The following is a 24,064-nucleotide window of genomic DNA, read 5'->3' on the forward strand; positions in this document are numbered from 1 at the left end:
CACACACACCTGAATGAATAGATCACCATGTCTTACATTGGCTGTCGAAATTACCACGTTGAAGAGCGAATAGGCTGCATAACATTTCATACATCTAGTCTATTTCACACTGGGCTGGCCGTAGTTCCTGGAACCGGGCTGGAAAGGAAAATATCCAAGCAGCCGAGTACGGTTCAGGTTGGTTCTATAGTGTGAATCGGGTAAAATATTCCTTAGCATCCCGTCAGAACCAGTTAATCCAGTATTAGTCTAGAAAAAGGACTAACTAAAAATGTTTGGTGTGTGTGCATGTTCCAGGATTGACGGTGTGATGCGTACCATGAGCATAGAGAAGCTCATAAAGACCCTTCCTATTATCCAGAACCAACTAGACGCACTGCTAGACTTCCAGGTAACATGGTGTGTTTGTGCATGCGCAGGAGGGGTGTGTGTATTCAATGGAATGTGTGTGTTTTCCAATGGTGGACATGGGTGTCAGGTTTGAGATGAATGTTAAATTGTTTTGGGGGGGGGGATGCCTCTTCCACCCTCTCTCCAGGCCAACCCTAATGAGTTAACTAACGGGGTGATCAACTCGGCCTTTATGCTGCTGTTCAAGGACTCCATCCGTCTGTTTGCTGCCTACAACGAGGGCGTCATCAACTTACTGGGTAAGGACTGGTCTAGAGTCAGATTTAAAGCCTCCTGGGTCAGGACTATTGGGACTGGTGGCTGTTATCATGGTATAATAGAATGGTTCATTGGAATTCTATTGGTGTTATCCTATTCATATTATGTGGGTTCTTCCAGGGCATAGCTCAAGGTTCTTGCATCAATTTGATGTGAGTAACTATGTGATGTTAGCCTCTCAGACAGCCAATGCGCTGTATGGTGTTTTTGTCTTTTCACAGATTGTGATGTAATTTTGAAGTGTTAAGTGGTCCTCTGTCTCCTATCACTCTCTACTAATGGCTTCTTTGTACTCTACTCTTCTCACACTCTGTCACTTTGTCTCTCTCTCTCTCTCTCTCTTTCTCTCTCAGAGAAATATTTTGATATGAAGAAGGGTCAGTGTAAAGACGCGTTGGACATCTATAAGAAGTTCCTCTACAGGATGACCAAGCTGTCAGAGTTTCTCAAAGTGGCAGAGGTACACGCATGCATGCATGCACGCGGACACATATACACACGGGCGCACATGCTCAACACACAATGCCCCATAATTACTTTTTCACATATACATAACGTACCAGTCAAAAGTTTGGACACTTACCCATTCCAGGGTTTTTCTTTGTTTTTACTGTTATCTACATTGTAGAATAATAGTCAAGACATCACAACTATGATATATCGCATATGGAATCATATAGTAACCAAAAAGGTTTTAAACAAATCAAAATATATTTGAGATTCTTCAAAGTAGCCACCCTCTGCCTTTATGACAGCTTTGCACACTCTTGGCATTCTCTCAACCAGCTTCATGAGGTAGTCACCTGGAATGCATTTCAATTAACAGGTGTGCTTGTTAAAAGTAAATGTGTAATTTTTTTCCTTATTGCGTTTGAGCCAATCAGTTGTGTTGTGAGAAGGTATGGGTGGGTATACAGAAGATGGCCCCATTTGGTAAAATACCAAGTCCATATTATGGCAAGAACAGCTGAAATAAGCAAAGAGAAATGACAGCCCATCATTACTTTAAGACATGAAGGTCAGTCAATCCAGAAAATGTCAAGATCTTTGAAAGGTTCTTCAAGTGCAGTCGCAAAAACCATCAAGCGCAAGTCAAAACACACATCCTGCCGGTACTGACCCTAATCTATTCTTCTGTCACGTATAGCATTCTTAGACAAAGATTAAATCATGTATGAGGAGGTTGTTTAGGTCATATCGACTCAATCTGGAATGTTGCTGTGAGACCGAGGGCATCCTGTGTGCCGATGTGTTTCCCTAAATATATCTTGATAACTTTCCCGCCACTTGGAGTCAATGAAACTGAATGAAGTGATTTGACTAGTTATGCTTCTTGATGATATCTTGTATTACGTCACCTTACCCACACACATAAATATAGACTTCATTCTCTCTCTCACTCTCACACTCTCACTCACTCTCTCACTCACTCTCACACTCACTCTCACTCTCACACTTTACTGAGCTTGAGCAATTATGACAAAATCAATGGAGATATGATCCCCTAACAGTTGTGCAAAGTTGGTAGGATCTTATTCTAACGTATTCACAGCTGTAATGGCTTCCAAAGGTGCTTCCACCATGCATTCATTAATTACATCTTATTTTTTGTTAAATTGGAAAATGTGTTATGTTTCTTGTGTAGATCGGTAAAGAAATCATCAAATGTAATTAAAAAAATAATAATAATAATTTTTTAAGGCTGTGCAATTGGGGTGTACACTTTCACTGTTCCTATGTTGTTTTGTCCTCAAGCCTCACATTTAAATGTTTTTGGGGCTTTTTAAATGTCTGTTCAATTGCTCGTCATTCATTTGCCACACCCACACCATGTCTCTCATTGGTCACTCACGAGACATACTCAACATTGTCCAATCATATTCATCGATCCAGTTGTCAGCATTTTTTGATGTAGACCCTTGTTTATTTCAGTTGTTTAGAGGTTGTGTCCCAATTATCTGTTCTTTCTCATTAAGTGTGCACTTGTTCGATTCCCTTCATGGATTTGAAAGGAAATAACTGGTTTATGGAAACACCAATCTAATGCTTATATATTTTTGAGGAGTGGTGTACGAGTGCACACTTCAGGAAGAACGAGAGGTTATTTGGACTCACCCACAGTAGTCACTGCATGGGAGTAATGATTTATTTATTTATTTTCTTATCCCCGTTGTTTTTTCCGTTGGCCCGTTTTGTTTTTCGTTCGGTCTTTGTGACCACAGCAAGTTGGAATAGATCAGGGTGATATCCCCGATCTCTCACAGGTCAGTGTACATTTTTCATCTCTTTCTCTCCTCTTCTGGCTCCACCAACATGCTTTCATCCATCTATCCGTCCATTCGTTCATTTTACAGCCATCAGCCTCTCTCTTACTGTACATATTCGCTCCCTCTCTCCTTCGGTCTCTCTTGCTCTTGCTCTTTTCTCTGTACTCAATCATTCACTCATTTCTCTTTGTCAAACTCTTAACAAGTTACCATGTCTTCTACTTTGCCTAGGAATCTGTTGGTTCAATTGATTTAGTATTTATTTTTCCAAATCATTATTTACAGTGTAGGCCCAAATAGGCACTTGTAAAGAAAGTATTTAACTGGCTATATAAATACCAATAACTTAAGGCACCAAGCTCGATAGTGATGCAAACTGAAATATTGGATTTTGAGTGATACATAATTCCCATTCCCAGTATACCATTTAAAATAGTTCCTTTATCATTCTCCTCCACAGACCATTAAAGGATCATGCATTGTAGGTGGTGGGTTACTTACTGTAATGCTTTTAACCCTAGCATCCCTCCCACTAAAGGCATTTCACTGTACTAGTGCACGTAACATTCAAATTTGAAACTATTATACTGCATCTCCCCTCCCCATACAGTATACGCGGAGTTTTACAAATTGTTGACTCGCCATAGCTTGTGCGCTCTGACATCTTGACCTACCCACCCGGGTCTGCATGTAGCCCTCGCCCCCTCACACGCACGCATGTAGCCTTGCCCCCTCCTACACGCACGTGGACATACTTTGGCCCCGAGTGGGGGGGGAAGGTCAACCATATGAATAAATTATGAGAAATGTATTCTTCTCCTCCCACCATTCAGACAGACATAGGCCTATGATAAAGTGTTTTAGGGATTTTTAACATGTTAATTTAAACTATATTTGACCCCCTGATTATTACATGAATGCATCATCGTAGTCGTAGCTATGACATAAAAAGATTTCTGTCTTCAAACTTCAAAGCACATCTTGTTTTGAAAGATTGTCGGGGGATAACTAGCGATCAAAAAGGGGAAAATAAACTATTCCCTCTTTCTTTTACTTTTCTCTTTTGTTCTCTCTACCTCACTTTCTTTCCTCTCTGTGTGTCGGGTGGAATGTTTGGGGAATACGTACAGGGTTCAGTCAGAGTTCCTTGCTCAGTCTGTTTTTAACTTCTGTGCTTTTTTTGTAAGAGGGAATAGAATAGTGTGTGTGTCTGCTAATATTATTGATGTCTGATTTGGTCTTTAAACAATCTAAAGATTGTCTACTTTTGACCACAGCCACATTGATCGTTTGCGTTGATGTCACCATAGGTCATAAGGTGCCATTTGGTACACAACCTCCCATTTGAATGAATTTTCTCTTGGAACGTGTCTCAAATCACACCCAAATCTCTATATAGTGCACTACTTGTAGTGCGTAGGGTGCCATTTGGGACGCACACTTAGTAAAAGCCAAAGCGCCAGCCTTGCACACTAGGCTATGCCCTCTCAGAATGTTTTATATGTTGGCATGAACCAGACAGGACAGAACGGAATTTATGTGCATGTTTCTCAACCTCCTTTACTACCTTCCTTTCCCCTCTGTTCTCTCCTCGTTTTTCTGTTTTCCGAAACGTATTATTAACCTACTAATACTGAGCACCCTATTCCCTATATAGTGCCCTACGAAGGGAATAGGGTGCCATTTGGGCCGAAGACGTAGTTCTATTCTGGGAAAGTGACTCATTGTGGGTCGACCTCTGGGACTAACAACCGTGTGTGCGTGTGTTTATTGATGTGTGTGACGTGTAAAGAAGTGAATGAGTGCGTCATGTCATGTGAAAGAGGAAGAGCTGGTTCTGTCTCTCACCCCCCACCCCTCTTCTGTTTTCTCTGCTTCTCCTCATACTCTCCTCCTTCCAGGCTCCAAGTAGTCTCCTGGAGGCTCTGGAGCAGCACCTAGCCTCTCTGGAAGGGAAAAAGACCAAGGAACTCACCGCTGATACCAGGTACTGGACTGGCGAGACAATGAACACTTGATGATATGTCATTGTAAAAATGTATAAGAAGCACACACAGAAAAGACATGTCCCCTCCTAATTCCTCTATTCTCGCCTCTGTCCTCTCCATAGAGCGTCCACCCTGTCCAGTGCGGTGTCGTCTCTGTCCAATACAGGCATGTCATTCAGCCGCATGGACGAGAAGGAGAGACAGCAGGCCTTAGAGGAGGAGCAGGCCAGACTGCAGGCCCTCAAGGTACAGGTAACACACCATTACACTAATACATAAAATTATACTACACCGATGCATCATTTTACACAGCTACACTAACCACCACTACACTGGTGGACAGGGGTAGTTAAATATGTTACTACATCATTACAACAAATTACACTGCTGCACAAAATTACATTTACATTTTTTTACTTAACCTTTATTTAACTAGGCAAGTCAGTTAAGAACAAATTCTTATTTACAATGATGGCCTACACCGGCTAAACCCGGACGACGCTGGGCCAATTGTGCGCCGCCCTATGGGACTCCCAATCACGGCCGGTTGTGATACAGACTGGATTTGAACCAGGGTGTCTGCAGTGACGCCTCAAGCACTGAGATACAGTGCCTTAGACCGCTGCGCCACTCGGGAGCCCTACATTACACCCTTAGCCTATTCAGATTTAACTGCCTGAAAACAGGATGTCCGCGGGTCCTTAAAGTCTTACAGTCGTTTCTGATTTAAAGTCATAAAATGTCTTAAGTTCAGTTTTCAAAAGTCTTAAAAAATCTGACGTTGATGACTACAGTGTTTCCGTTATATTGTGCTTAGTTGTTGCCACCCCGACCAAAAAAAGAAGGAACAATTGAACATCAAACAGTACTCTAGGCACACTTTCAAGATGTTAGAGCTGTCCAACCACATGTGCACCTCAGTGTTTGCACGTCATGTGCGTGTACCAGTGTGGTTCCAGCCGTTGCCAGAGGAAAGAGCAAGGCAGCCTAAAATTTGATAGACAACAACACTAACTACAGCTGGGACGATTAACAGGAAATTACCGACACCGACATTGCCTTCTTACCAAAGCAATTTCGGGGGTTAGGCTATATAACGTTCCTGATGATTTTTTGTTGTTGTTCTAAAACCATTATTTGGTCAACAGTAATGTGCATTAACCTGCTTCCTGCAATAAAAGTATCTGCTGTGTCCATTTCGCTGCTGGCTCTCACTCCCGCTACCCCCTTTGCACATGGCGAGGAGGGAGAGAAGCGCAAGCATACTGATAGTTGAGCAACATTTTTACATGTAATTGCGGGAAAGACAGTTTTTAAAACAACTATTGTTACTGTTCTCAAACAAGAGGAAATCTAAGCTTTATGTGAGAAATAACACCACTTTACAAACGTCGTATGTAATTGAGATGCTCCGCCAACGGAGCGTGCCATTTGCGGTGAATACATCAAGTAGCCTATATATAGGCCTACCAATGGAAAGTTTTTGTAGAACATTCAATTTGCTGTCAGATCAATTGCATGGCTGTCTAGGAACAATATCATATTTAGAGTTGGCAATCTAGATAATGTGTTTTGAGTTCCTACTTCCTCAGGTGGTAAATTATGTAGTATATAGGCATAGCCTAGGCCAATATGCACAAAGAACTCGTACGACTTCCTCAACGATGACAAGCGTGCTCTTGGTTGCCATGACATCCTCCTCCAGACAGGCCAGGGGAGCGGGGGCGACTCCTGTTTCAAAGCGGGTGAAGAACTTGTTTAGTTCATTGGCTGTAGAGGCACACCCTCTCGTCCAGGCAGGGATGCGTTGCCTACCTTTGAAGGGGACGTTTGCCATATTCTAAATGCCCAACCAGGCAGACCGAGAGTCTCCCTGTTACATTATCTGCACCATATCCTTGTACTGGCATCTCACCTTTTTTTTAATCTCTTTGTTCCCCTATCTCTGTACCTCTTTTCTTTTGAGTGCGTTCCCGGAGGTAAACACTTGTTTCTTCCTATTAAGCACCACTTTCAATTCTTTGGTCACCAATGGTTTGTTAGGAAATATCTTGCATGTTTTTTGGGATCATCAAATCAACACAGAATCAATATAGTCAATATAGCCAGATATTACGTTAGTCAACTCGTTCAGGTCAGCTGATGATTCTTCAAATACACTCCAGGTGGTACATTCAAAGCATCACTGCAATTGATCAATACTGTCATTGTCCCACACCTGTATTTGTTTTTCCACCACCTTCTCCTTTTTCAGTAACTGTCTATAAGTTGGTCGTAGAAAAACAGTGTTATGATCTGATCCACCCAGTAGAGGTCTGGCCAAGGATGAATAGGCTTTGGGGACCGAGCCGTAACATAAGTCAATGATCTTATTTTTCCTTGTTAGACAAGTCACATACAGCATCAAGCTCTTGAGCGAGGTTAAAAATTATGTCACCTGGGTTGACACTGTTTGCTCTTGGATGGGTATAAACAACTGTCAAAACAAGCTGGGGGAGGTAGAAGGGGAGAAGTGACACTGATAGCAGCTCTATAACATGGGTGCATATTTTTTTTTCCTGACAATGGTAGTTTTACACCATCTTTTTCATTTTGCAGAACAGACTCTGCCTCCGTGCTCCTTACCAGTAGCTTCACTGTCTCTGTCAATACGTGTGATAGTGAATCTGTCAGGGGTGACTTCAGTCGGGCACCGCCTCCGACAGCCAAGTTTCAGGGAAATCCATCACACAGGCCTCCCTGTATTCATATAGATACCGTGAGTTTGCCCATAATTCGTCCATTTTCCCCTTAAAACTGTTACGGCTAGATGTTCCGCTAGCGTCATGAGCATGCACGACAACATCCGGTGAAATTGCAGAGAGCGAAATTCAAATTAAATTACTAGAAATATTTAACTTTCATAAAATCACAAGTGCAATACACCAAAATAAATCTTAACTTCTTGTTAATCCAGCCACCGTGTCAGATTTCAAAAAGGCTTTACGGCAAAAGCAAACCATGCGATTATCTGAGGAGAGCACCCCATTATACAAACGCATGAAAATCATATTTCAACCAAGCAGGTGCGACACGAAAGTCAGAAATAACGATGTAATTCATGCCTTACCTTTGAAGATCTTCTTCTGTTTGCAATCCAATATGTCCCAGAAACATCACAAATGGTCCTTTTGTTCGATAAACTCCTTTTTTATATCCCCAAAATGTCAATTTATTTGGCGCAATAGATTCAGAAAAACACCGGTTCCAACTCGCCCAACATGACTGCAAATTATCTAAGTTACCTGTAAACTTGGTCCAAACATTTCACCAACTTTCCTAATCCATCCTTAGGTATCCTAAAACGTAAATAATCAATAAAATTTCAAATGGGATATACTGTGTTCAATAGCGGATAAAATCAAAGTGGAGCAAGCTCCAGGTTACGTGCCCCAAACAAGAGAGTCCACTTGGCTTGACACTCATTCTGAATAGCTGTACTTCTTCACTTCTCAAAGGAAAAACATTAACCAATTTCTAAATACTGTTGACATCTAGTGGAAGCCATAGGAACTGCAATCAGGTGCCTCATAAATCTAGTTTCCCATAGAGAAAACAGTGAACTCAACTTTTTTTTTTTTTTCCCTGGATGTTTTGTCCTCGGGGTTTCGCCTGCCAAATAATTTCTGTTATACTCAGACATCATTCAAACAGTTTTAGAAACTTTAGTGTGTTCTATCCAGATCTACCAATTATATGCATATCCTAGCTTCTGGGCCTGAGTAGCAGACAGTTTACTTTGGGCACGCTTTTCATCCGTACGTGAAAATATCGCCCCCTATCCCAAAGAGGTTAAGCGATTGGACATTGGAGAGCAGGATAGTTGGAAGCGCAATCTTTGTTTTGTTCCTCTGCAGCACACCGCCTTTCCCCTTTTCCTCTTCCTTCTTAGTAGTCCTTCAACCAGGTTGTTTTGTCTCACGATCTCTGCAGGTATGTGCCCTTTGATCGGTTCTCCCGAACGTGAGTTATTACATTGTAAAAGAGAGTTTCTGCAGTAGCGGATGTGTGGCGCCGCCAACTTTTTTGTATATTTGCGTGCTGTTTCAGGTACCAGCAAAAGTAATCCAAGTAGGAGAATTATCAACTGTATGCACTTCATGTCCCTCTACCGTAGCTTAATCGGTAATCCGATGCAACGTAAAACACTATTAAACTACTAAAAGCAAAGCAACCAAAACGGACGAGTTTAAACAAGGAACAAACGCTGTAGGGCACCACTGCGCAGCGCCCCAAGACTGATTGGAGCCTGCTCAGTCTGATGCTGCTCAGTCTGATGCTGCTCAGTCTGTGCCAAGCATGAATCCCTGAGTCATACCCAACTTTGTGTTTGGTAACTGTGTGAGTGTTTTTCTGTGTTTCTCCAGGACCAGCGTCTGAAGGAGATTGGCATGTCCACTCCATCTGCCTCCCCCAGTACACAGTCTATGGGCAGTGTCAACAACAACCACCACAACACCAATCAAGGCATGGAGCTATTCAGTGCACCCTCCACCAACAGGTACTACTGTTATAACATGGTTACTACAGGTCGTAGGAGGTTATCTAGTGTTATAAAGGTATGATTTGATGTGATTATTCTATTCAGATTTATGTTTCTTTTGATTATAGATTCTTTCTGTGATTTTTTTGTTGTTGTTGTTGTTGGGGTGTTCAAAGGTTGGTATCAAAGTTTGTTTTGTTGACTTAAAGGGATTGTTCAGGCAATCTATATTTCAGTGGAATTACCCTAACCGTGAGTTGTTTCTCAAGCCAGAAGTTAGCATATTAGCATTGTCGAAATTCATTAACATAAAAACAGGCGAACCGATGTTAGCAAAACTACAAGCCGAAACTTCCTCAAAAACACGTAGCGTCGATACTCACGAAGAACCTGTCCATGTTCTTCCCCGCAAGAATGTTATTTTTCTAGTAATATCTAAATGCTGAATATCTGTATATTCCAATGCTCTGATAGTGTCATCAAGCCACCGGTGAGTGCCCAATGGAATATACAACTTTATTGTCCATGTTACAGCAAACAGAAACAGAGACTACATGAGGAAATGTAGTCTCACAATTCCAGCGACTATTTCAGCAGTATGCGTGTTAGAAAATTGTGAACTCCACCAACTACCGAACTTGGTTTTGAAGTGTTTTTGAGCAGGTTACGGCTTGCTGTGCAGCTTTGCTAACATTGGTTTGGTTGTTTACATTCATGAATTTTGATGATGCTAACTCCTGTCTGTGGCAAAACATTGATTATTGTGCATTCTGTCACTATGGGCCTTAATACACAACTCAAGGTAAGGTAAATTCCACCGAAATATATAGATTTCACCTGAACTAACCCTTCAATTGTTGATTGTTTGGGCATATAGGGGCAATTTGAATCATATTTATTTACTCATTGATTTTCTTTCCCTCTTCCCTGTCTCCTCTTATTTCTCTCTCTAGCATGCCCAACCTCAGTAGTGATCTATTTGACCTGCAGCCAGCCTTCCTACCTGCTGTCCAGAGCACTCCCTCTATCTCTACAGCCACCAGTGCCTGGGGAGGTAGGTCACACACATTTGGACACAAACGTGCATGCAATATACACATGGAAATACACACACACTCACACACACAGTTTTTATCTACTTAGCCTCCTGAACTTCAGGTTCCGATCCGGGCCAGAGTATAGTGTTGATTAGCTGTGTGTTATATCACACACTACACAAGTTTCAGTTAACCCATGTGTTCTGACAAGCCTGTCTTTAAAGTCAGGTGGCTTTTCAACTGTACAAATTCATGTTCATGTGTATCTGAGTTCTCTTCATGTCTTCAGTCATTCATGTGTTCATTCATCCATCAATTAATTCACTTGTTTCATCCACTTATCGTCCATCCATTCAGCCATCACTTTCTCATCCGCTAGAAGCACCGAAACGGCTAAAATATTATGTTTTACATTTTGTCCAATAAACGTTATTTTAAAGAACATATGGTTCGACAGACACAGATACCAACCAACCCAGAGGTTGAAGAGAACCGTTACAATAGTAATATGTAGCCTTTATGACCTTTGTCCCCTAGGTGCTGCTGAGCCAGCTGAGTCATCCATGAGTGTAGATTTTGATGCTGTTTTCGGGGGCGGGGCTAGAAGACAGGCCAATAACGACGTGCAGCCTGCCACCGATGGTAAAGAGACACAACGGTTACGTCCCAAATGGCAACCTATTCCCTTTATAGTACACTACTTTTCACCGGGGCCCATAGGGCACTATATAAATTGCCATTTTGGACACACACAACCCTAAATAAACCTACTAAACAACCTCTGGCTTAGCTTACTGCTCCCCTATAACAACTATAATCAACTACTTTTAGTGCTGGGTCAGATATCTGATTTGGTTTTGCTAATGGCCGCTAAGTAAATCAACCTTTTCAAGCGTGGGCCTGTATCCACAAGTCGTCTTAGAGTAGGAGTACTGATCTAGGATCAGTTTTCCCTTTTAGATCATAATGAATACAATTATATGGACATATACTATATCAGCACTCTTACTCTGAGATGCTTTATGGATACAGGCTCTGGTTTAGATTTCTGGTTGGGTTTTGCTATGGACCAGCTAATCCTTAGCCACAGCTTAAGGCCTGGGGTTTCTACTACCACAGTTTCCATTTGTGTGTTTTTAAAGCCTTCAGTAGGAATTTCCTGGTGGTGATCTCACTCCATTCCATCTGTTTGTAACTTATCTCTCTCTCTATGCATGGTTTGTCATCTCAGTCCGTTCCTAATCGCCTGTCACTCATCCATTTGTTGTCGTCCACACCATCCCACACTCTACATAGACAATCCATCTCTTTGGAGGCACTGAGGTGGTACCTTTCCATCTGTTCTCATCTCCATCTCTTTCCCTCATCTGTCCTCTACTCCCTCCATTCTCAGCCTTTCCAAACAATTAGCTTAATAGTTAACTAATAGTTAACTTTCTTTCCTGCCCTCTGCTCTGTATGTTATGGTGAGTGGGCTAGTTTTCTGATTCTTTCCTTCTCTCTCCCTTCCTCCGTGTGCTAGTTGTCTCTGATCCTTCCCTTCTGTTTCCTGCTTGCAAAGCAGGAAGTTCTTACTTCATGAATGTGGCCTATGGCCAGATGGCACCCTATTCCCCATTGGGCTCTGGTCAAAAGTAGTGCACTATGGTAGTATGGGCTCAGGTCAAAAGTTGTGCCCTACATAGGGAATAGAGTGACATTTGGGACGCATAGCTATGTCAGCACAATGTCCAGAAGCTAGACACCGCTTCCTAAACAAATATTATTTGTCCTTTTTTTTTTTTCGCTCCCTCACTTTTTTCTGTGATGGGAGGATAAGGAGTGATGGGAGGTGGCAGCTGTCTGTGCAGCTCTGTTGTGCTCCCTGTCTTATTTTTTTTCCTCCCCTACGCTACTTTGTCTTGCCCTCCTTCGATCGATCTTCCTCTTCTGTCATACACTGATTGCCCCTATTTGTCTCTTTTCTCTCTCCCTCTCCACCCTCTCTCCCTTCTCCCTCCCCCCCTACCTCCACCATCCCTTTCCCTACCTCTCTCCTAGTTGAGGGAAATGTGTTCCCATTTTTAGAATTACTGTTGACAGACCATTGTGGTACTAATGTATTGTTTGCACAGTGAAATACTCCATGACTGTGTCCCAAATGGCAGCCTGTGGGCCTTGGTCAAAAGTAGTGCACTATGTAAGGAATAGTGTGCCATTTGGGATGGAGCCATGCAGTGTAACCAGACCAATCAGCCCTGTACAGTAATAGAGTATTATACCACACACACACCGGTCAGCCTACAGTACAGCCTCAATAAGTGTAATGACTCAACAACATGACACCATAAGCACATAAATCCATCATAACACAAATATAGCTACTGCTGCTGAGCCTAGAAATGGAAGGAATGGAACAAACACCCATTTCTCATAATTCTGCTACTGATGCTGACTAGAAACTGAAGGAGTAGACAGGGCACATCTACTGTTTGAGTCTACATATGGAATTAATATAATCCGTCAGCATGACTCCACAACATGTCAGCCACAAGGAACTACAGTGCCTTCAGGAAGTATTCATACCCCATGACTTATTCCACATTGTTGTTACAGCCTGAATTAAATATATTTTCTAACCCATCTACACACAATACCCCACAATGGATTTTTTGCAAATGTATTGAAAATGAAATACAGAAATATTGAATTAATTTCATTATTCACACCCCTTTGCTATGACGCTCCAAATTGAGCTCAGGTGCCTCCAATTTCCTTTAATCATCCTTGAGATGTCACTACAACATGGAGTCCACCTGTGGCCAATTAAATTGTTTGGATTTAGATGGAAACACCTATATAAGGTCCCACAGTTGACAGTGCATGTCAGAGCAGAAACTATACCATGAAGTTCAGGTAACTATCTGTAGAGCTCTGAGTGAGAATTGTAACGAGGCATATATTTGAGGAAGGGTTTAAAACAATTTCTAGAATGTTAAAAGCTTCTAAGAGCATTGGGGAAAAATACAGAACTACCCAGACTGGTCGGACAACCTCTAGGCACAAACTGAGCAACCAGGCAAGAACAACCTTGGTCAGGGAGGTGACCAAGAACCCAACGACCTCTCTGACAGAACTACAGAGTTCCTTGGCTTAGATGGGAGAACCTGCCAGAAGGACAAGAGTCTCTACAGCACTTAACCAATCTGGGCTTTATGGGAGAGTGGCCAGACAGAAGCCACCCCTGAGAAAAAGGCACATGACGGCACGCCTGGAGTTTGCAAAAAGGCACGTGAAAGACACTGGAGTGGCAGAAGAGTCTGTGGTCTGATGATGATATAAAAATGGAACTCTTTGGCCTGAATACAAAGTGCTATGTTTAACACCATCCCTACCGTGAAGCATGGTGGTGGCAGCATCATGCTATAGGGATGCTTTTCAGTGGCAGAGACTGGTATGGATAGAGAGAACAATGAATGGAACCAAATATAGCCAAGTCCTTGATACGAACCTGCTTCAGAGTGCTAATGACCTTAGACTAGGGTGAAGATTTACTTTCCAACAGGACAATGACCCAAAGCATACAGCCGGAATGGCTTCAGAACAAGAATGTGAAAGTCCTTGAGTGGCCCAGGCAAAGCCCAGACTTGAATCCCATTGAAAATCTGTGGAAAGACTTAGATTGCTCCCCATCTAATTTAACAGAGCTTGAGGTAATCTGCAAGGAAGAATGGGAGGAAATCCACAAATCCAGATGTGCAGAGCTTATACAGACATACCCAAGACGACTCAACGCTGTAATCGCAGCCAAAGTTGCTTCTACAAAGTATTGACTCAGGGGTGTGAATACTGCAAAAATGTCAAACATGTTTTACTTTGTCGTTATGGGCTATATGTGTAAATGGGTGATGGGGAGAAAATCTATTTAATCAATTTTGAGCAGGCTGTATAGCAAAAAAAATTGAATTATATCAAGGGATATGAATTCTTTCTGAAGGCAATGTAAATCCAGCACAACACAAATACTGCTGCTCAGCCTAGAAATATGATGTATAGACGGGACACAGCTACTGAGCCCTGAGCGTAGAAATAAAATGGTACACATCCTTTTTATTTTCTGTACGTGTCATGATACTGAACAGATGGTTTGTGATCCCACAGCCTGATCTTGCCTCCCAAGACCTCTTTTCTCTTGCTTGAGTCAAATCTTTCCTGCATGTGCACTACTTTTCTTTAACCTCATATCTCATCTGTGTGTGATACTTGCCTATTCTTTGTGTTTGTCTAATCTCTATGTATGAATATTGTAATTAAATCTGTCTCCCTGTGTATCTGTCCCCCAGGGTTTGATGCTCTAGGGGACCTGCTGAAGCCCACAGTGCCCAGCCACAACCAGGCTCCTCCCATGGCCCTGCACCACCCCGGTCACCCCCATCCAGGGCACCCAGGAGGCAAGCTGCTGGCCAATGACCTTGACTCGTCCCTCGCCAACCTCGTTGGCAGTGAGTACTGTATAGACAACATAGATTGTTCTTTTGTATCCTCACATCTGTCTGTTTCTGCCTCTTTCTCCCCTCTGCCTCCATTTGTTTCGGCTTTCTTTCGCTTTGTGCTTTCTCCTTACTCCTCATGTGACTCTTTTCTCCCCCTTGGTCTTGTCCTCTAGTGAATGTCTCTGCCAATGGTAGAGTTGTCAATAGAAACAGTTGGGCCAGGCTAATGGTAGCGGATGGCCTATCTGCCAGCGCTATTGCCTGAGAGCCATTGGTGGGAAGGGAGAGGACACACAGAGAGAGGAACCCAGTAGGGAGGCACTAGTCTCAGTCTACTGTATGTTTAGCAGCCTTCACTACCCCCCCAGGGCTGGCCGGCTCTCTCTCTCTCTCTGTCTGCCTGTCTCGCTGTCTTTTAGATGGACTCACTCACTTTTTTTCAAACCCTCTGATGCTTTTGCTCTCTTCTCTTTCTCATACTCACTTCCTTGTTCCCTTGCTTTCTCTTGCTCTCCTCTTTCTGTTTCACCATCCCTCGCTCTCTCTCGTCCTCAGATCTGCAGTTCGGAGGAGCCCCAGCCAAGAAGTAAGTGTAGGAGTTGTGATGCGTGTGTGTCTCTCTGAGTTGGGAAGTGATGTTGTGCCAGACTACTTCAGCGTTTTCCCTAGACAATAGAAGGCTTTGGCGGGCTGGCATCCTAAAGTTCTCCAGTCCCAGGCAGCCCCTGCTCAAAACAGTCTACTTCAAGACATGAGAAACAAAACTAAAATAAACTTGAATAAGTATCTAGTGAATGGGAGTTATACTAGTGTTTTTAATGACAAAACAATGTGTTGTATCAACAATGGAACTGACTGACTGCAGGGTTTTCCCTAGACGATAGACTTTATGGCGGACTGCCATCCCACTGTGCTAGGGCGAGCCGACTCAAAGCCTAGCCAACGCTGAAAAGCTTCTGTGCTGCTCAAATCGATTGAAAAATAAATGTAAACTAAAATAACTTGCCTGCATTATTCAAATCTGCAGGATTTTACCTGTAACAAGACACACATTGAGACCGAGTGAAGAGCTCGAGCTACAATATTGTAATAATATATTCTATTTTTAACACGCTTTTCAAAAACACATGCAGGCTTGTATAACTAACCTTGTGGGTCCACACAATTCAGTCCCATTCAAAATCCTGTTTTCCCTGAACCCTAAACCTTAACCCTAGCTTCTAAACCTAATTCTAAACCTAATTCTAACCTTAACCCCCATTTAGAAATAGCATTGACCTTGTGGGGACTAACAATGTCCCAAGTTGGTCAAATCTTGTTCGTTTACTTGTTTACTTGACCAGAAGTCCTCACAAGTATAGTCAAACACCTCCACACCTGCATAATATCCATGGTAACAGTTGATTAACGAGTGTGGTGTTTTTGCGCGGTGCATTTTGTCGCTGTGTGCTCCGGTGTTCAGGCCAGACATGCAGTGGAGTCAGCCTGGAGAGAAGAAGCTAACTGGGGGACACAGCTGGCAGAGCAAGACCATGACTAGCACCACGGCCTGGAACCCTGCTCCCATGGCCCCTGCACCCATGCCTGTACAACACATGGTGAGTGTGTGTGTGTGTGTGTGTGTGTATTATGTTACCTGTTTAGAGGTTATGTCCAGGTGCAATAGATATGCTCTAGCCAAGACTGTGAGTGTGTGCGCTAGTCTAGACTGAGTGCTGAGCTTGCCAATGGATGATTGTCGTCCCGATCTCTTCCACAATACTGGCTGACTGTGGAAATCTGTCACTAACCCCTGACTTCTTCTCTTCCTCCCCTCTGTCTCTTTCTGTCTCGTTCTCTTCGCTGTAATTATCTTCTGTTCTTTGCGTTGTCATCCTCATTCCTCTCATCCTGTTTCTGCTGCGTTTAATTCACCTTCCTCATTGCCTCTTGCGCGCTCTCTCTCTCTCTTTCGCACTTTGTGCGTCCTTGCCATGCAGAATGGGATGTTCTATGCCAGTTATGTAAGTAGTAGGGTTTGGCCCAAATGGCAGCCTATTCTATATATAGGCACAGGGTGAAAAGTAGTGCACTATCTAGTCTTTTTGGAGCGACTTCTGGTCTTTATTAATATTCTTTACCCAAAAGTGTACATGCATTGTGAAGTGTACTCTCACTCCTCCTCATGCATTTGATTGGTGCAAGCATGGCTGAAGGAAGTTTCCACCATATTTCTTACATCGGTCCATTTGTTTTTAATCCATGACGGGGAGTGTACACACCGGGTCAGTATCAGCTCAGTGCGATCTCTCCCTCCCTCCTGCATTCCTCCCCTACTTGTTGTTTTGTTTTTAAAGATAAGAGGGATTTTTTCCCCCTCCCCCCTGTACTCGTAGTTGAAATGATTTCCTCACCCTAATGCCACCTACTGCCGCCTTTTAGAGACTAGTGTTTATTTCTACCAGGGAGAGGCACGCTACTGTTCTCATTAGGTGCTTAACTGATAACAAATTAGCCTAGTGCAGTATTTTAAAGGAGCCACTGCTCTAGTCAATTCGATTTTTACAACCTCCCGTCCACGCATGCTGTTTTACCTGTGTTTATCTGTAGTTGTGAATGTGATGGTGTCCATGAGCATCGGTGATGTCATTACCTGTACCTCCTTCGCTGTATAGACTCACCTTTTAGCCTCTCCGCCTGCACTATTTTTTAGTTGCTAGTCAGGTCTCTCTCTCTCTCTAACAGGCTCCAGCTCCTATGACATTCCCAATGACGACGCCGCAAGTGCCTATGTATGGAATGGTCAGTACTGCTCAGTGCCTACACGCAACAGGACACATTCAACATCACGTGTATAACCCAGATGTATTGTGCTAGGAGAATTACCGTGGTCGAGCATTCGAAAGAAAAGTGTAACCAACAAAGAGACGACATACTTGAGTACTGGAAAAATGTTTCTCCCTCTCTCAGGTTCCCCCTCAAATGGGTCAGATGGGGGGTGTACAGTTGATGGCCCCCCAGCCCATGATGTACAACCAGCCTGTACTCAGACCCACAAATCCCTTTGCCCCCATGCCTGGAGCCCAGGTAACCACTCACCATTTCTACAGCCCTACCATCTTACACCATAATACCACATCCCTATTACCCCTTTAAACCCCACAAACCTCTGTCACCATCCCTAAAGCCCAAGGAAACCCTCCCCCCAAACCCTTTAGTTCAGATTGGCCCCCATCCATATAGTTCAGGTACAACCCAAATGCCTGCCCTGCCCAACCTTTAGTTCCTCTTTGACGAGTCTTCTTTGTGTTAAACCCTATAGTCTGTCTTTATTTCTGACTGTCTCTCTTTCAGATGCAGTTCATGTAATCTCATGGGGGGAGCAGAGTGCCGAAAGCGATGGCAAAACACACACCGAGCGAACCACCGAAGACTAAATGAACGAAGGAATGACAGACAGACGAAAGGACAGATAGAAGGAAAACCAACCAACACCAAATATAAGAGGAGAGGAAGAGAGAAGAAAAAGAAAGGCAGGATGAACCCGGGAGATGAGAAGGGTGGAAGGCTAGAGCACGGAGGAGGGGATATGTGATAATAAAGGCGCATCTCTCTGTCTGAAACAGCCCCCCCCCCCCCGAAAAAGTTATAAATAAATACTGTATATTAAAAAAATAAAGCGCAGAAGCCCATTACTGGGTTTAAAACTCCCTAAAACTTGAATGTGTAGGTTGTTTTCAGTCGACAGAGTGAAGGGGGCAGGGGTTAGAGGTCCTAAGTTTATTGCACTTAGGACCAGTGTATACATTATGAAGTCTCTTTGTTGGGTTAGTTTGTCTTCTGTTACGTTTTCTGGTCATTGGTGTACATAGGTAGCCTAGGCTCTGTTACGGTTACTGGGACTGTATGTATGTTGCTACTAAGCTGATATTGAGCAATTTGTCACACAGAGTAAAAGCGGGACGGAGAAGAGGGGATCTAGCCATAGGCAGAACAGACAGGTTTGGATTGAAATAGATCTGTAGGTTAAAGTTGTATCCACCCTCTTTGGTTGCATCCACACAGGTAGGAAGACGTAGGTGTTTGGATTCAGTTTTTATATCTCGAAGCACTTGTGTGTGCCCGCACGCCGTTAATAAACCATTTCTTTGTGAGCTGGTCTCTACTGTCTTTCTTAGCCGACAGGTCACCAATTGGAGCGGTTTCTAGAAATCTTTATTTTAATTCTCCAACTTTCTCACCATTACTGATATCGATCAAACCGGTGGAACCAAAGTCGCACAGTACCGTTTGTCCCTGCTCGCTTGCCATTCTTGACTGTTAGGTAGCGAAGAAAAGCACTTACGTTACCCAAGGGAGCTGTTTCAGACATGGAGAAGCCTTCACCAAGCGCAATCAGACTGAGTATAAAACATTAAGGATAGCCCTCTACACTCATCCTCACAACCACCATCATCCTACCACCAGCCTAACCCTCAACCGCTTCTTATGTCTATTTGTCCATGGAGAGCCACTAGAGAACTGTTGTAAAATGTTTTTAATCCCTCCCTCTACTTTATTTGTGTCTCTTGTAAGAACAGTTTCTTCTTCATCCTCAGTGTGTCCTTAAATGTTGACGGATTCGCACGCACACTAAATTACACACCCACGAGCATTAACGTGCAGACACACACACACACACACACACACACACACACACACACACACACACACACACACACACCCACCTCCATCCTGCGGAAACAATGTTTGATTTCAGAATAGGATCATTCTGACGGTTGATGTCACAATTTGTGGTTCCTCTATCATAATGTCCATTGCTCTCGATGGTGTCCTATTGTTGCTGAAGCCATATGCAGTCATTTTCTTCCCAACTGTCAAGATGGGTCAAATGAAAGGATGTCAAAGTAACTTTTTGTGTCAAAGGAAGGATATTGTCAAACTGTTAACGACTCAACAGAACTGTTTAATGTTTGTATTTTGAACAAATATATGTGCCAATAACTTTGGTACTGGTTAGCGCTGAATGAAACTTAATTGGCAAGGGTTACTTTATTGTTAAATATTTGCGGGACATGGAGTTGAAATGACCACCCAATACTGGTTTGAGCATACTCTTGGTCCCATAGGCTTTATAAAAGGATGTCAATGTAACTGAACTGTTGGTGCCAAATGTCAAAACAGGTATAGGGTCACAGTTGCCACACTTTTCACTGTCTAATTCCCCTGTATAACACACATTGATGTGTTTAAAACCTGTATAACACACATTGGTGTGTTATATATGCCATGCGTTTCTCATTTAGGACTGTTTTCTGTTTACTTCCTATATCTTGACGCTAAAGCCAATAGTGAGTTATGCCCCCTAGTTATGTTATGTGCACATATATAAATGTCATTTATTCTTTTTGATGAACAAGCTGAAATGTTGCACTGAGATGACCTCATTCAGAACCTGAAAGAAAGGAGAGAATTGGTCATAAATTAATGGATCAAATCAAAGTGTGTGGCTCACGTACACAGATTTGCAGGTGCGGCGGAGTGCTAGTGTTTTGAATGCATGTGCAGATCCCTAAGACGAACCCTTCCCCTTGTCCACATCACCAGTGAGTTGAGTACTGTGGAGCGTCTAACGCTGATCCTTTTCACTTTCTAGTAGACCTAGAACCCTATCTTTGCTGCTCTTCGGTCTAGTACGTATAGCTCTATATTCACCTCTTGGTGACTTGCCAATTGCCATTGTCTTCAAGATTATCTTGGTGGATCGTCACTGTCTAGTAGACCTAGCTCTAAATTCCCCTCTTAGCCTCTTGTCACTGTCTAGTATGTATAGCTTTAGCTTCTCTTGGTTTTTCTTTTCCGTCAAGTATATGTGTCAAACTCATTCCACGGGGTGAGTGTTTGCGAGTTTTCGCTCCACCCTTGTACTTGATTGATGATTTTAAAGTCACGAATTAGGAACTCCCCTCACCTGGTTGTCTAGGTCTTAATTGAAAGGGAAAAAAACTAAAACCTGCAGACACTCGGCCCTCCATGGAATGAGTTTGACACCCCTGGTCTATTAGATATATTTCAAGAATTGTCTCCAGGATCTCTTTAGATTCATTCCCCTTCTGACCTCGTTTCATTGTCTAGTAGAACTATATCCAGATAGAATCTCCTCTTGGCGTCTTTTCACTGTCCAGTATGTATAGCTCTAGATTCTTCTTGCTTCTGCTTTTGGAGATGCTTTACAATCCCCTTTGTCTTCTAACTTCCTGTTTCTTCACTGGACTCTGTCATAGGCCGTCACTTATCATGCTGTGTGTGGGTGTGTACGCCATCTTTAAACTTATACTGTCTCTGATTGGATCATATGCATTTTATGTCTTGTCGGTGAAACCAAACTATCCACAATGGCTAAGGGAGATGTATACTCTCTGAAGAATTAAGTCTGTAGTCTTGAAGTATTTGAGGGTTCTGGTGGTACTAGTCTTTGTCTGTAGGAAGGATTGCCTCGCTATAGTAGTACCTGTGTAAAAGGGGGTTGAGAACCAGTGGTGGTCGTTTGGAAGTTGGAAGTTAAAGGTCCAATGCAGCCGTTTTCATCTCTATATCAAATCATTTCTAGGTAACAATTTCGCACCTTTTGATTGTTTTCAATTAAAATAGTGAAAAATAAGCAAAAATAGCAGTTTCTCAAGCAATCATTTTGTTAGGATTGTCAGGGAGTGGTCTGAGTGGGGAGGGGAAAACTAGCTGTAGGTTTGGAACGCTCTTATTGGTCTATAAAATTTACCGCCTGGTGATGTCACCAAGCAAGCCAAAACGCCATCCCACCAAAACAGGCTAAAATTTGACAGTCTTTTCAAACATCTCTAACACTAAAAGGGCATAATCATAATTTTCACTATCACACTATTATTTCAACCTTATAGTGTGGATATATATTAAACACAGAAACCCTTCTCTGGGCTCCTCGTACTGTGATAGTCCCTTACTCAGGAGGGTCGGAAGCTCTTGGTATAAGTTGCTCTAAAAGACAGATCTAGGATCAGCAAACCCTTGGGGAGAAATGCAAAACTGACCTTAGATCAGTGTTAACTATATTTGCATCCCAATGGCACCCTATTCCCTATGTAGGCCTCTGGTCAAAAGTAGTGCACTATATAGGGAATAAGATGCCATTTGGCACACAATCCTTGTTTGGCACTGAAGTTGATGAGCACAGCTTTTTTCTTTTTCTCTTGAATTTATCATGTCTTATGTTCTCTGGTTCTTCAGTAGTTTCATTTCTCTCTTTTTAAGTCATTTTTAAACTAGATTGTTGTTCTGCATGGTATCCAGGCTTGCCTGTGTTTTGTGTGTCTTTTGAACTGGTTTCAAAACAGTGGAAGAATAGCAGAGGGGGAGAGTGACAGTGTGGAGACTACAATGTAGATTGTCCTATTATAATCTTAGGGGGTGCGTCTCAATAATCTTAAGTGTCTTTCTCTCTCGTCTCCTAAAACCAGAAGAGTGTTAGCTCCCAGAGCGAATGCCAACAATGTCAAATCACACTGATGGTCTGTTTTATGGTAGGCTTTTCTTCCCCTGTGCATGGTCGTGATGATGATGTTCTTTCTACAACTCCCCTTAAAAGCATGATCTGATTTACTGTCTGTTAAAACTCGTTCAAGTGTCCGGGTTGTCATGGTTGCGTTTCTGATTACATGCTGCAAGGACAGACACCCCTAACCATAGATCTAGGGTGAATCTCAATAGTAATTCCGTGACTCCTTGCGTCCTCTGTCCTCAACGCATTGGAAGAGGTGGTCTGGGGGTGTAGCCAAACCCTTACTTTTCCAAAGATGCCACGTTACTTTTCCCTTTATTGAAATGGGTCTTTTTGATCATATCTGCAAGTGTAGTACCCTCTGGTGGTGAGTCCCTGTAATAACACAGAAATTGAAGACGTCATCAACCTGAAATGAAAAAGGAACACAGGGAAAGAGGAATGGCTTTTTGGGGTTAAACGGATACATTTGGATAAATCTCTCCATAAATGCATCAGTTTATCTGTTATAATCTGATACATTTGCTCATTTTCAGTCAGTGTTTGTTCAACGATCTTGTGCACATTTTTTTCCTACATGTTTTTTTGGAAACAACTACTCTTCTGATAGCTGCCTGGTGATAACTATGTAAATATAAATAGAAACATGCAAACACATACACACACACACACACACACACACACGCATCCTAATCCCTGTAGTGTACTATACAGGGAATATAGGCTGCGTTTACACAGGCAGCCCAATTCTGATCTTTTGCCCAATTATTGGTAAAAGAGCTGATCTGACTGGTCAAAGACCAATTATTGAATTGGGCTGCCTGTGTAAACGCAGCCATGGTGTCATTTGGGACACATCCATACACACACATCTGCCATAATGTTATTTTTGTCTTTGTATTATTATTTTTCTGAACATGAGAGCTATTTGATATTTGCATTATACATTATATAGATATATTATAATAATACCCAATGGGTGATTAAACGTATGAAGAAGGGGATTGGCTGCATATCTACAGGTCACCAATGGATCGTCAATGGATGTCATTGATTGATTGTCAAGGATGCCAAATGATTCAGAGAATCACACCTTTGTCTCTGATTATTCTTCTTGTTCTTCCCCCTCTCTTTGTACATTTTTATTTATTTATGCAGAAATATTAGGATTTTATTAAGCATGGAAATAATACAAAACGAACGTTACAGAAATACAAAAATCATTGGCTTTTATTTTACTTACTGTGTTTATTTTGATTATCTTTTTTTGAAAGAAATAAAGTCATTTTCCATTCCTAAAGCTTTTTGTGATTTTAATGCTTATTTTCTTTTGAGTGTGGAGTGTCTGCGCTGAGTCTAAGGCTTTGCTGCTCAAAACAATCTCCACCTAAATTTTGTAGATGCTCTTATTCAAAGTGACTGGAACCCACAAGCCTTGCGTTGCAAGCACCATGCTCTTACATCTGAGTCACATGGGACCCATTAGTGTTAGACTATACGGTTTGCAGCATGGTAAATGGCTTATTCTGACATGTTTTAGTCGAGAGTTTCCCAAACTTTGTCCTCGGGACCACTTTTTTTTCTTCCCCCCGAACA

General features: G+C 42.5%; 1 protein-coding gene across 9 annotated transcripts in view; it reads left to right on the forward strand.

Moving 5' to 3' along the window:
- si:ch211-200p22.4 (phosphatidylinositol-binding clathrin assembly protein) overlaps positions 1 to 23,768 on the forward strand; it is a 61,704-nt gene extending 37,936 nt beyond the window's left edge. The window contains exons 5-21 of one of the 9 annotated variants that reach the window (XM_014207405.3): positions 298 to 391; positions 539 to 650; positions 1,023 to 1,129; positions 2,892 to 2,933; positions 3,397 to 3,417; positions 4,838 to 4,923; positions 5,047 to 5,176; positions 9,331 to 9,464; positions 10,400 to 10,500; positions 11,021 to 11,125; positions 14,806 to 14,964; positions 15,511 to 15,541; positions 16,391 to 16,553; positions 16,935 to 16,958; positions 17,680 to 17,736; positions 17,905 to 18,021; positions 18,289 to 23,768. In XM_014207405.3, coding sequence (XP_014062880.1) covers positions 298 to 391; positions 539 to 650; positions 1,023 to 1,129; positions 2,892 to 2,933; positions 3,397 to 3,417; positions 4,838 to 4,923; positions 5,047 to 5,176; positions 9,331 to 9,464; positions 10,400 to 10,500; positions 11,021 to 11,125; positions 14,806 to 14,964; positions 15,511 to 15,541; positions 16,391 to 16,553; positions 16,935 to 16,958; positions 17,680 to 17,736; positions 17,905 to 18,021; positions 18,289 to 18,303 — 1,498 coding nt within the window. In that variant the 3' untranslated portion in view covers positions 18,304 to 23,768. The remainder of the gene's footprint in view (positions 1 to 297; positions 392 to 538; positions 651 to 1,022; positions 1,130 to 2,891; positions 2,934 to 3,396; positions 3,418 to 4,837; positions 4,924 to 5,046; positions 5,177 to 9,330; positions 9,465 to 10,399; positions 10,501 to 11,020; positions 11,126 to 14,805; positions 14,965 to 15,510; positions 15,542 to 16,390; positions 16,554 to 16,934; positions 16,959 to 17,679; positions 17,737 to 17,904; positions 18,022 to 18,288) is intronic. The other 8 variants (XM_014207411.3, XM_014207406.3, XM_014207414.3 and 5 more) reach the window with 8 other exon arrangements.
- Positions 23,769 to 24,064: the final 296 nt, after the last annotated feature.

This window comes from Salmo salar, chromosome 07, assembly GCF_965601325.2.
Source record: "Salmo salar chromosome 07, fSalSal1, whole genome shotgun sequence".
NCBI classification, from domain to species: Eukaryota; Metazoa; Chordata; class Actinopteri; order Salmoniformes; family Salmonidae; genus Salmo; species Salmo salar.